This window comes from Chamaea fasciata, unplaced genomic scaffold, assembly GCF_029207755.1.
Source record: "Chamaea fasciata isolate MVZ Bird 193981 ecotype frontalis unplaced genomic scaffold, bChaFas1.0.hap1 SCAF_1, whole genome shotgun sequence".
Taxonomy (NCBI): Eukaryota; Metazoa; Chordata; class Aves; order Passeriformes; family Sylviidae; genus Chamaea; species Chamaea fasciata.
This window is the reverse complement of record NW_027094086.1, coordinates 14769749-14783489: the sequence shown is the minus strand read 5'-3', so window position 1 is coordinate 14783489 and position 13741 is coordinate 14769749. Positions and strand designations below refer to the sequence as shown.

Below are 13741 nucleotides of genomic sequence, written 5' to 3'. Positions count from 1 at the left end.
AAATTTTTCTTGATTCTCTTACTGAACAGAACTTCATTTTTGACCACTCCTGACATGATGGATGTCAAGACACTTTTTATTTTCTTCTTCATATTGAACTTTAGAATAAAAGCTCTTAAAGCTGTTAGATCAATTTTATCTCAGGAGAAGTAAAGGAAAAAAAATTTAAAATAGTTTTCCATTAAGACCTTCAACATCTTAAAAGTAATTGTTTTGGCAGATATCTTCAGTTGTAACCATGTTTGGTAGCCAAAAAAAAAAAAATTATTTTAATTCCCTGAGAAGTAATCAAAAAGATACTTAATCTAAACATTCTGTTGAAAAACCTAAGGCCAAGACTGAATAGACTTTAAAGGCAAGGTAACTTCAGAAAAATATTGTTTTGAACAGTGACTTCAGAAATAACAAGACTTAGACCTCACTGTTTTATCTAGTAAGTGTAGCAGTCATCCTTTGGGCAGAAGACCTCAAATGCCTCACAATAATTTACATTTATCTTGACTTAATAGAGCCTAAATACCATCATTTTTAAGGTCTTTTTAAATACAGTTCTTGGAATAGTAAGCTTACATTTTATGTCACTCAACAGCTAATTCAACACCAGATGTTAAAATCTTATTTCTGAACTTGACAGAAATTTGGGGCTTAAAAACAATAATTATATAGGAAGCATAACAGAATGATGCATGCCATTTCATACCATCTCAATCGTATATCAAAATACCTTTTTGACACAAGCAGAGGTTTCTTGGAGCTGAGCCTAAATTCACCAACAACGGACAATGTGTATTGATCTGAGGTGGTCCTCAGGCAGAGGATGCCACAAATATTTTCACACTGAAATTATAAATTATAGGAGTCTGTCGATTTTGTCTCATGTAGGTCCTCAGCACCAAACCATTATGGAAATCCATGTTAAATTGAAGGTAGTTCATCTTGAACTATGGGGGGAATGATGTTACATGCTTCTGTACTATATTAGGATTTTTGAGTATTAGGAAGCACATGAGAAGCATCCAAAGTGTTCTGTTCCCTAAGTGTCTTTATTACATCACTTGGTACCATAACACTTGTTTAGTTTGTTCACATCAAGACTTCAGATAAGTTATCTGCAGAAGGGAACATCAGTAACCTTTCTGCTCCACAGTATGTACATGAGGCTAAAGAAAACTACTCAAATCATAACAGGTTATTGATTTAACAAGTCTTTTTCTGTCACTTCTGCTTGGTTTAGGAACCATTTCTCCCTGTAATTATAGGAATCTAGATGGTTTTCCAGATTACCTCTTGCTTATAGCCATCTCACTTTCCTTCAGCATTTGGTTGGGGTTTTACTCTGACAGAACAAAGGCAATAACATCCATACACAGCAACAGGCCAGATACAACATCCCTTGTCACTTTATCTCAGTAAGTGGCTGACTCAAAGCACAATTTTAAGTCAGTGACAGGCCAGGAAGTATTTTATCACTTCTTCCTGAACATTAACTGCTTATTTGCACTGTTTGGGGCGTGGCTGAAAAAGCTGTACCTTGCTTACCCTAAAGCTTAGTTTAGAAAAAGGAGACATTACATTCATTTTTCACTTTCTGAACACTCTTGCACAGATTATGTGCAGCTCAGCAGCACAACACAAACAAGCAAAGCTTCAACCACCACTGAAAATGCCCCACAGAAAATACTTCTAAAGTACTTGAGCTTTCAGTTGCTTTATTTCTGTATTTAAGAAGAACTACTTCCAAACTGCTGCAATTCAAGAGCTCTAGAATTTCCCTAAAAGCAAGAGGGAAAACCATTCTAACAAGAAGTGGGCCTCCCTGCAGGGACACATCCTGGCCACACCTTCCAACAGCCCCCACTTCCAGCCAAGGTGGTTGTTCCCACAGTGCCAGCCCAGATTCCTACAGACACTACCAAGTGATTGACACACACACTATTCACTCACCGGCAGCAAGCTCAGCTGCTGCAAACACGGGGTAGCTGCTTGCTCATTCTATTACTGGGATACTTTCAAAGTCACAAAGATTTTTTTTCTTTTTTTTTTTTAAATCATAGCCTATATAAAAAGCTACTTTAAATTACAAAAATCACTGATTTCATGTAAAACCAGATATGAAACATGAAAGAGACCATTTCTCAATACCCAGAACTAAAACTGGTCAATATCCAAAATATAAAATGGAAAAGACAAACTGAGACAAGACTCCACAGGTAGGCGGAGTTCAGCCTAAGAACTGAAATAGCACAGACACCAAGCCTGTTTTTGCACAAGTACAATGTTAGAAGGGAAGATTACTGGATTTTGGCTTGAGGCATGTTGGGTTTTCATAGGCTGTAGTTTTCCTTGACTCTGCCAGAAATTTACATTCGTCGGCTAATGTCTTGCAGGTACCATGAAATATCTGTTTAAGTCATTTATTTACTCATGTCCAAGTGAGCTGCTTGTTCTTGCAAAAGGAAGCAGTTAAACATAAACTGCAGTACATCAAAGTAAAAGCTAATTAAACAGTGGAGAAAAGCAAAGGTTATTAAAACACAGAAAAATACTGAATGTTAATCAAGGTGTGTGTTACCAATAGACCAATCTCTTCTCCACTTTTGTCCCACTACATCTGAGTTTCACAGCAGTTCAGGTTAACAACCACCTCCAGGGTTACTCACAAGCCATTAGCACACTTCAACACCGCCTCAATGTAAGCAAAAATGCATCATCACACATGTGGATTGAAACGCCCCATTGCTGTGTTCACACGCTGCTAAAATGCAGTTCTCTGCAATACAAAGTTTCACAACACATTTCATAGTACATGGATTCACGAATATTCCCATGGAAACCCTCAAGGCCATGGGCACTACAGAATCAGTTCCTCACAGAAACACTTCTGTAAGACAGCCCCAGGACCTCAGTTGTGTGAGTGGCAGGGCATTAGATGTTATTAGCCCACTGTCAGGAGGCAGTGACAGGAGGATGCAATGAGATTAACATCCAAAATTCTGCTAGTTGCAAGTGGGATAGAGCATTTCCCCAGGACTACTTAGTGTATTACATCTTCTACTTCCCAAATCGCACAGAAAAAAAAAACTTTTGAAAACATTCAGTATTTCAGGCAGTTTTTACTAATTGCCAACACAATTCATATTTATTATTTTTAAAGAATTCAATATCTAGCCATCAGTTCAAGAATGAAGGCTGATGAATATACTCCTTCAGAGCACAACATATGGAAATTATATAGAAGGGGTAGAGACAGGCACAGTTTCAACATTTTCTGCTCAAAACACCAGACCTTTACATTTATATTTCAACATTCAGTCAACACACATGTTCTGTGTATCAGTGAATCACCATTGTTCAAAACTCATGGTGCTCACTAAACAAGGAGTGTATTTCAAGTATAAGGTTTTCTTCAGCATCAACTTCTAGCAGTTTCCTGTAAAAAGATTTAAAGATGACAGCCAAAAGCAGCAGCAGCAATTTTACTTAACAGCCTATTCTTTTATCAGATTCTGCCAGACTGCTACCATTTTGAAGCTGAAGAAAAACTGCAAGACAGTTACCCTTATCTATTTATTTGACCTTCAAAAATTAGCAAAGTAAGGCAGACCTAGATGGGAGGAGGGAGTGGGGGCTCATCTGAGACTACTGATCTTTTCCAAAAAAACATACCCTGCACAATGAAACTGAAATATGCTATTTAAGGGTGTGTCATTAAAGCATGACTTCCATATGCGTTCAACAGATGCTTCCAAGTAACCAGTAAAATCCCTACCGGACATGATTCCATATCATTTTAATAATTTATAACTTTTTCACAACAATTTTTTCCACATTGAAGCACTCAGTCTTTCTGGCAGACACTTGGTTATATGCTAAGGGGCTGCAGAGACAGATCCTCCTAGTAACAGCTAGTGCAATCCAGAGAACCAAGCCTGCATGGAGTCTCAGTTTTCTGGCTGACTTAAAAGCATAAAATTGAGGGGAAAAAAAAGCCCAAACCATGAACACCAGTTATTGCTTCAGCTTTCCCATCTTTCGAACAGAGATTTGCCTTTGTATCATCATCTGAGCACTGCCACAGGAAAATCACTTCCAGAAGAGTTTCATTTCTAATAACAGCTACTGTGACAATGAGATTAAAAACAACCATTCTAATTTTATCATTAAGAATGCCAATGGAGAAGGCAGCATGGCTTTCAAATTGCTTCCAAGAAGTGATGACAGCTGCAGTAAATATCCTACATCTCATCTAAAGTTTAAAAAGCTTTAGAACAGTTAATTTTTCTTGCATTGGTAATAGTGTAATAGTAAAAAACCCCGAGACCTAAGTGCTCAAAACTCATCCCTACATTAATGAAGCATTTTGTCAGACTGCACGGTTTTCTCAGGTATGCACGGAAAATCCCCAAATATCAGTAAGGGATTTACACCTCCAAGTTCCCGAACACCGAAGAACTTGCTGAACAGGAAGGGGAATGCACATTGCTTCTTGCACAGATATGGGCTCCAAGGAACAGGAAGGATGTGCAGCAAACACATTGCAGAACAGGATACAACGTGTGAACAGAACGAAGGCAAAGACCAACGAGTCTTACATGCTCAACGCAATATCTTAACACTCACTTTCCAGAAAAAACCCAAACATTTACAAAAGAGAATTAGCCTGTTATTGCATGTATAAAGCAAAATTCAGGCATTTCTTCAAACTCCAGTGAGTAAATAAGCCTCTCAATTAACTTTAAAATTTGATTAAGTTGAAAGAAATTAACAGAATGCTTATCTGAAATAAATATCCATATACAAGTCATTGAAAAACATTCCCACACTTGTGCTGAAGTAACTTTGTATGCACATTACAAAAGACATTATCAGAGTTAAGCTCTACTGTCTTGGTTTTACATTATGGAATAATCATACAAAATATTAACAAGAATATTTATTATATGATTCTGATTTTTTTCCATTTGGTACATAAACAATTTATTTACTTTCCATTAAGCTGATATGATTCTGTTATGTGGTAACCTAATTAAACTGCTACACACTGTTGGTAAAGCCAGTATCACATCTCTGCAATCTTAATGCTGCTGGAAGATTAAAAATAATATGAAAGAAAAGTATGCTCAAAACTGTACCATCACCATTTCAAGCTTGTGTGCAAATATGGAAAAACAACACCCAAAGTAATCATATCCAAAAAATATCTCTGGCAAAGAAAGATTTATGATAAAATACTACAGAAACAAACAAACAAAAAAGTTTGCTCCTCCTCTTATAAAGCCCTTCATATGGTCAGTCAAATTTATTTAAGAGGCGGAAGAAGAAAGAGTCCTAAGACTGAACAGGGTGTAGGAGTTGTTTCATACACACCACCAAGGGCCTCTCAGTATCTGTACCTGCTGGGTTTCTCCCCAGGGTCTGCATTTCAGTGTACACTTCCCTCACCTACACCACACTGAATGTCAGCTGCAAAGCTCTAATTCTCTTACAATAAACTGAAAAATCCAAAGGAGAACATTTAACAATATTCAGTGTGCAAGCAGACAATGCACTGCCTCAGCAACAAAGCCACCACTGGTCACCTCCCAACCATGGAGTCAAAGTTAACATCAACCAGGACCAAAGGCAGTGATTATTATCTGCTGCATTTTAGATGTAACATTTTCATCACTAAAACGTAGGAAATTATTTGAAAGATATCTGGCGGAAACACTCTTGTCCTCAGCATCAACACAACCAAACAGGAACCACAAGATCTACTGCTTTTCACCGGAGCTATGAATATACAATTACCACAAGAGACCAATTTGATATGCACGTAAGAGGGACAAAAAACTCTAGAACTGCTAATGACAGCACTGTAGAGGGCAACACTTTATTTCTCTCTGCACGCAGCAAAAGAAAGAAAAGCCCAATTTGAAATAAGATTTTCCCCTTGAAGTCTTGAAGTGTAACACTGCTCAACACATTTAAGCCACCTCCACATTTAGATTAACTCCTTTTGTCAGCACACTCGTTTCATGGCATGAAGCGATACCAGATGTTGCAGTTCTAAATGCCTCACCAGGGTACACTTACCATGACACTCAGGAGATGCTGAGTGCACCACTGCACTCTTACCAATCATTTAAAGTTTTTGCTTTGTTAGCACATATCCACTTCTATCCACTGACAAAACATGCTGAAATTTGCATTCTCAGACAATTGTGATACAGGCACTTTACCCACTGCAGTTCAAGAAATTTCACTAGGCCTGAAAATTGTTATATTCCAAGGAGGCTCTTGCCCTTTCAACTTACCAGAACACACTAATGCTTTCTCTTCTGAATTTAAGCACGGATTATATGTCAGAAGTTCCCTTCTGGGTTAGATTCATGCAACTCATTGTTAACACATGAAGATTAATAGAATATAGAAAAAAGCCCTCCTGTCTTCTCCATAGCTCAAGGTATCTATGAGTACATCAAGCCAGTATTCAATTCACACACCCACTCTCAGGGCCAGCATAACGTGATCTAATTTTTTAGGGAAACAAGTCAAGGAAAAGTCAACAAGATTAAACTTCAACTTGAAATTCCTTTTTAACTCCTTTGGAAGACACAAAAAATACAACACAGCCTGAAGGATGTTACATCCTAAAATAAAATACTACTCTACAGCTCTTCAACATCAAGAAACTCTACAAATAACAGCAGGCAGAACCCACCACGGTGCATTCTTCCAAAGTTGTCAGAAAGGATAAAGAAGGAATAAAAAACCCACAAGAAATGCTAGGAAAAGTACAATATTCACTACTTAAGAAATGTCAGAGATTTCAGCCAGTTCAATATACGCCTCACTGCTACACTATGGAAATTGATTGCTTTCTTTCAAGTTGTCAAAAGCTGACATTTAAAAAACTGCTTACACAAACATTTGCAAGAAAAGTCTTAGAAACTGCTTTTTAGTAACTATGGTGCTTAACTGTGATCAAACATATCATCCTGACGGGTTCCCCCTATGAACAGCTGAGGATACAGTCCAATGTATCCAACCCCTTTAGGGCAAAAATGGACGGTGATAAAAAAACAAGGCACAAGCAACTTAAATATCACAATTATGAATTGAATAACTACTGAAAAATAATTCAATAATGATGTGAAGGATTTTTTTAAAATGTAGTCCCATATATTCTTATCTGTGTTTTTCTAAATAAATAAATAAATCCTCTATATATGCTTACCATAGATAAGAATACAAAGCACTAGGCACACTCCACCATCACCAAATCAGGGATGATGCAATGAAGCTTAAAGCAAGAATCTTTGATTAAATCAGTCCTATCTGACACAAGAGAATGTGGCACTGGAGCCACACTGGTGATGGTGGTGCACAAATGAGACAAGACCTACAACTTCTAACCACCTTAACATATTTATGCTTTGGCCAATGCATGTTTGTATTTACTATAAACAAACTTACAAAGGTATCTCAAGGTTTAGTGGCAATTTGTTACTAGTATTAAGGCTTTTGCGCATCAGCAGTTATGAAGATATAAGAATAGAAACCTATAGGCATTTTGAGAAGCCTACACAACTTTTGCTAGTTCCTACAATAAGTAAAAATTTTGTGCAATGCACATAAGCGTAAAAAGAAACCATATGCAGTGGTTGAGTAAAAAAGGAATCATCATTCCCATTAATGAAATGATAAAAGCAATGCACATATTAATGCTTTGACACGAGTTAAGGATGTAGTTATATTACTATGCAAGAGCCATGTACAAGGAAACCCTTTTCAGTCAGCTAACACTCTTCTTCAGAACCACTCCCAGCTGTGTATTTTTTGAATGTGTAAATAAATGCAAGGCTAAGATTTAAAAAGAAAAAGTAATTTTGCAGTTTAAGAATTTAGTTAGATTAATTTAGTTACTTTTCCCTTCCTTCCTGCCCTCATGCAGAAGATGTGCAGAGAATGAAACACCTTCCCAGTAAAAGCATACAGCCTTGTAACTGCTCTGAAGGCAAATATGATTAATAAAACCACTTATCTGGCCTAGCAGCACACTTGTGTTGCTAAGAGCTCTCCATTTCCCATCTCACAGCTGTTATTTTCCAGAAGAAAGCTTCCATATATCCATCACCTACATATCAGTGGTCTGACACAACCCACAGTCCACCACATGGAGTATCTGGTTTTGGATATTAGTTCAGTTTCTGAATGACACAGACTTTGATGCTCATCTTGTAAAACTGCTACTTACCCCACCAGATCTTATACCTTTAAATGATACACCAGTTCACTTCTGCCTTCAGAGTTTTCTGTGTTGACTGATTTCCCTACTAAAATCACAAGAAATGCATAAATATGCCAAGGAAGTCCTCCATAAGTGCAGTTCCAGACGTTTCACTAGGGAAGCATTTCAGAGAAGTCTGCAAGATTTCACAGAAATCTAGAGTCTTCCATTAACCTAAAAATCATTCAACAGAGTAATTATTTCTTATGTACTAAAATCCATCAGCTTACAGTTTGAAATTTATTGCACCTTACTGAAAGACTACAATATCAGTGAACCAAATCTGATTAATTTCAGCAGCTGAATTTCAAAAAACAATTGGTTCCCATTGAAGAATTTCTAGAATACAAACCTGAGTCCATCAACACCTCTAGCAATAAAAGAAAACAGGTAAGCCAAGTATGGCATTGCTGTACAATTCCTTCTGACAACTTGGGAAAACCAGAGAATTGTTTACGTTGGAGAAGATTTCTAAGATCATCAAGGCCCACCATCAACTCAACCCCACCACAGTACTCACCATGAAACTGTGAAACACTTGAGGAATGGTAATGGCACCACCCTGGGCTGCCTGTTCCAATGTTTAACCACCCCTTCAGTAAAGAATTTTTTTCCTACTATCCAGTCTAAAACTCCTCTGTACCAACCGGAGGCAATTTCCTCTCATCCTGTCACTTGTTACCTGGGGGAAGAGACTGACCCCACCTGGCTGCAACCTCCTTTCAGGGAGTTATAGAGAGGGATAAGGTCTCCCCTGAGCCTCCTTTTCTCCAGGCTAAACACCCCCAGCTCCCTCTCCTCTGACTTGTGCTCCAGACCCTTCCCCAGCTCTGCTGCCCTTCTCTGGACATGCTTCAGCCCCTCAATGACCTTCTTGTAGCAAAGAGCCCAAAACTGAACATGGGATTCGAGGTGCAGCCTCACCAGCACTGTGCACAGGGGGACAATCCCTGCCCTGGTCCTGCTGGCCACACTCTGATCCAGGCCAGGATGCCACTGGCCCCTCTGGACACCTGGGCACATGTTTGGTTTGGACACTGGCTCACGTTTGGTTGCTGCCAACCAGCACCCCCAGGTTCCCTCCCACCAGCCACTTTCCCAAGTCTGTTCACCACTGTAAACACAAGATTTCTTTGGGCTACATGACTGGAGAAAACATGATGGAACCTCTATTCAAATTTCTACAACAGGAAGCAAAGACAACAGGATGCAAGAAATGGCACTTAATGGGATCTTTTTGTCAGGATGGCCAAAAACAAACACGTGAATTCTGACATCTCACCTGAAGGAAAAAGCACACTTTGTAAAGTGCTTCCGGAGGGTTGTTCTTTACCCTGCATTTTCTAATCTCTTAGAAAGACTAGAACACCTACACTGGAACCCATTTCCAATCTAAGTTTATTTATTAAGAAATTGAACAGATTAAAATAAGAAAGAAGTTAGCTCCAGGATGCTCTATCTGTACCAGATTTTAAAAAGAGGCCTGAAAAGTAGATATTGCTGCATCATTACATATTATGCTTTATGGTAACATCCTGACATTTAGAACATCTTCTTTTCATTACAAATACTGGAGGGTTTTTTTACTTTACTATTCCTCTGAAAATACCAAGCTTTATAAACATACTTTCACATTCTCACACAGAGAGATGACTGATGCATCTTCTATTTTGCACCCACAGACTCAAAAGCAACCTACCTAAACATGCCTTTGCTTTCAAAGCAGCCCCATTTGAAGGATTAACTGTGACACTGCCAAGAGATGAGGCAGCACTGAAGAGAAAGAGATCACAAACTTCCCAGATGCCCACCAGAATTCAGAATTCCTGGCATGCAATCACCCTGGTCAGCATCAAGATGACTGATGAAGCCATGCTACTCTGTGAGAGCAGACAAGACGTTTAAACCAGTGAGGTACAAGAAACACTTCAGAAGAATTTCAGTAAGACATCTGAAGGACTCATAACAGAATCCACTTTGTTTGCAAAGCAAGCAAATTTATGCCAACGTTTTTCTCCATCACAGATGTCACAGAAGTTTATGAACCAATGCCAATGTCTTGAGAACACTTTGTCTAGGAGACATCTTCAGGAGGTGCAAAGTTGAAAGCTTTCACAGTTTTCAGTAAATCATTTCCCTCTGTACTGTCTCCATGTGAGAGGCACCACTGTGCTGTACCAGAAGAAAACACAAGGAGAAGGAAGAAAAAAGCATGGAAAAAAAAATCATAGGGATTTGCTGGAGTGTCAGCAGCAGAGCATCAGGGCCACTCACAGCTGATCTGAATCCACAGCAGCTCACAAAGCAGATTACATGCCTGACAGAGAAAAATCAGGAGCCAAATAAATCAAATTTACCAGTAGTTATGAAAGTGTGTGGCACCAGCCTGCAGCAGGAGCAGTCTGCCATCCACTGCTGGGTTTTTAGGGACATTTCACAACTGGTCAGTTCTCAGCACTCCCTGAAAATGTCCCATGCACCAAAGGCATAGGCACAGAGAGCTGCACAGAACAGGGCACAAAAAATGTGATTCAAATGTTCTCTTTCACAAGACCTACTACACACAAATAAATTATTCTTTCTCTTCCCAAATGTTTACTGTGCTGTATATCTCCAGGATAAGAGCTGAGGACTAGCACTAATAATGCCAAACAGGCTTTAAAGTCTGTCTCAAAACTATGATCTTCTTTCTCCTAAGCAGGGTACCAACTCTGTCCTTCACACCTCAGCTGGGCAGTGTTCTGCTGACACCCGGCAGAGATAACCAAGTATCAAACAGTGTTTCTATCCTTAACAAGTTACTTTTTTCCCTGTATCATTAATAGTATTACCAACTCTCTAAGACGTGAACCAACACAGAAAGATGCAGCAAAGCCAAGAACCAACTTTAGTAGATGCTCTTCCACTTCAGGCCTGCATGGGTTATCTGCATTAGAATGGCTCTGTTCTCTGCTTAGCCCCTTCAGTTTATTTCTCATTAAGCAAACGCAGCAGGTCCTAGCAGCCCTGGCAGAGAAGGCAAAAAGCACAACGGGTCAAGGAAAAACCCACCGTGCTCCTCAGCTCTTACACCTGCGGGATTTTCTGGGTATATAGTATAAGGTATGAAAGCTGAAAACAGCAGCTCTGGGCCCAGGAGCGGCGGAACTGAGAAATGAATTATTTGGACAACATGGACATTTAAAACCAATGCGCTCTGTCCTGGCCCGGCCGGGAGCCGCTCCCCTCACCGCGGACGAGCACGGGGGCCCAGCCAGAGCCGAGATGCCGGGCAGGGGTAGGAGGCCGTTCCTGCCCTCGGGAAGCGCCGGGCCCGGCAGGACACGAGGCTCCGCCGCGGCACCACCCCACGGACGGCTCCACGCGGCCACCTCGGCCACCCCCCTCCCGCAGAGGCCCCGGGCCCTCTGCTCACCAGCCCGTCGATCTGCACTTGCTTGACGGCCGAGTCTCCCGCGGCCGCGGCTTTGCCTTTGCCCTTGGCGGCGCCGAAGCCGCCGCCGGCAGCGCCCGAGCCTTCCTTGCGCGACGCCATCGCTGCCCCCGCACGGCCGGAAAGGGAAACGCGCCCCACCGGAAGCGCCGGCGCGGCCGGGGCGGTGCGCGGCCAAACGGCCCCGGGCAGAACGCGGCGGGGCGCGCGCGGGGTCCGGCATTGCGGCGGTGCCGCTTCAGCGGCCGGGCTCGGCCCCGCGGGCCCGGGTGTGCCTGCAGAGACTGCGCCCTGTGCCCTGTGTGTTGTGCCTTGTCCTCGGTGCCCTGTGCTCTGTGCCTTGTGCTGTGCTCTGTGCCCTCTGCTCTGTGCCCCGTCCTCTGCGCCTTGTGCCCTGTGCTCTGTACCTTGTGCCTTGTCCCAGCTCATCCTGCATGGGACAGGCCCAGACAGCCTTTCCTGGCAGCTTTCCTCTCCACAGAATCACAGGATCATTTCCGTTGGAAAAAACCTCCAATATCATCGAGTCCAACCCAATGCCACCTCGTCACCTACACCATGGCACTAAGTGCCACATCCAGGCGTTTCTTGAACACTTCCATCGATGCTGACTCCACTCCCTGCACAGCCTGTTCCAGTGTTTAATCGCCCTTTTTGTGAAGAACTTCTTCCTGATGTCCAACCTAAACCTCCCCTGGTACAGCTTGAGCCCATGTCCTCTGTTCCTGTCATCCTGTCACTATTTGTCCAGGATATGAAGTCAGCCTCCATCTGGCTATGACCTTCTTTGGTTCCAAAATGGAACATATTTTGGAATACGTAAAAAAAAAATGTTTTAAGAAAGGACATTCTTTGACATTTAATCTTTCTATACCTTCAGTCCTAATCAACAAGAAAGGAGACTTAATCTGTGAATTAGATAGCAGCTAACAAGGTCTAAGTAATGTCCAGGCATTAGAAAGAAAAAATTCTTGCTGCCTTGTTAAGGTTTAGTTGAGGCAACACTTTCAGGGAGATGTAGAGAGCAGTAAGGTCCCCCTTGAGCCTTCTTTTTCCCCCAGGCCAGATGCCCCCAGCTCTCTCAGCTGCTCTTCATCAGACCTGTGCTCCAGAGCCTTCACCAGATCCATTACCTGCCTCTGGACTCGCTCCAGCCCCTCAGTGTTCCTCCTGTCGTGAGGGGCTTAAAGCTGAGCACAGGATTTGAGGTGTGGCCTCACCAGTGCCCAGTGCAGGGGAAGGGTCACTGCCCTGGTTCAGGTGCCAGTTGACCCCTGGCAAACCATTTCTGACAGCCCAGGAACCTCCACCTGTGCATTTCTGTGGCCACGTTGGGCAGTTCTGATGCCACAGTGACATGAATTCCCAGCCCTGTTGCTGGGCCGGCCCTGGGCTGCAGTGAGGGATCCCCAGCATGGTTGAGGAGACTCGGGTCTTGAGGGAGGATATACACTAGTAAACTTGCATGTGTTGAGGGAGATGTACTTCTAATAGGTTTGAAAGCTTTGTTTATTATCTTTACAAAAAGCGAACTGCTCTGGAGTGATGCGAATATCTGTCCTGAGCATTAATTACAAGGCATCAGTGCAGGATCAAAACATTACACAAATCCCTCAACTATCAGCTTCTCATGCAATTCTCAGCAACGAGTTTGTGCTGCATTAAAACAGTTGGTTTTGCTTTGCTGCTCCAGTTTGTTTGAGGTAGGGGGTTTTTTGTGTGTTTTTTAAAACTTAATTTCAATCTCTACTCTTCAAATTCCTTCTGAAAAATGCAACAGGCTGTGAGAGGCAACCCTACCAACCCCCCAAATCTGTTCTGACACTATACCAAATATGTTACTTTATAAAAATTTATCTTTTCAACAATGTAGTTACCAGTAATTTCTAATTAAGGGTGAGGAACATATTTATCAATGCCAATATTAAAACATATCTGTATTTGCCTGGAGACACAGACCCAATATTTGCCTGTTCCTATAAAACAATTCTAACATCACTTAGAATGGACTCTTTCAGTTGCTTGCATTGGTGCTG

At 41.4% G+C, this 13741-nt stretch overlaps 1 protein-coding gene across 1 annotated transcript in view; it reads right to left on the bottom strand.

Annotated features, from left to right (window-relative positions):
* Positions 1–11834, bottom strand: part of EIF3H (eukaryotic translation initiation factor 3 subunit H) — an 85403-nt gene extending 73569 nt beyond the window's left edge. Inside the window, exon 1 of the mRNA XM_066177181.1 lies at positions 11688–11834. Within this exon, the coding sequence (XP_066033278.1) occupies positions 11688–11807 (120 nt within the window). The 5' untranslated portion in view covers positions 11808–11834. The remainder of the gene's footprint in view (positions 1–11687) is intronic.
* Positions 11835–13741: the final 1907 nt, after the last annotated feature.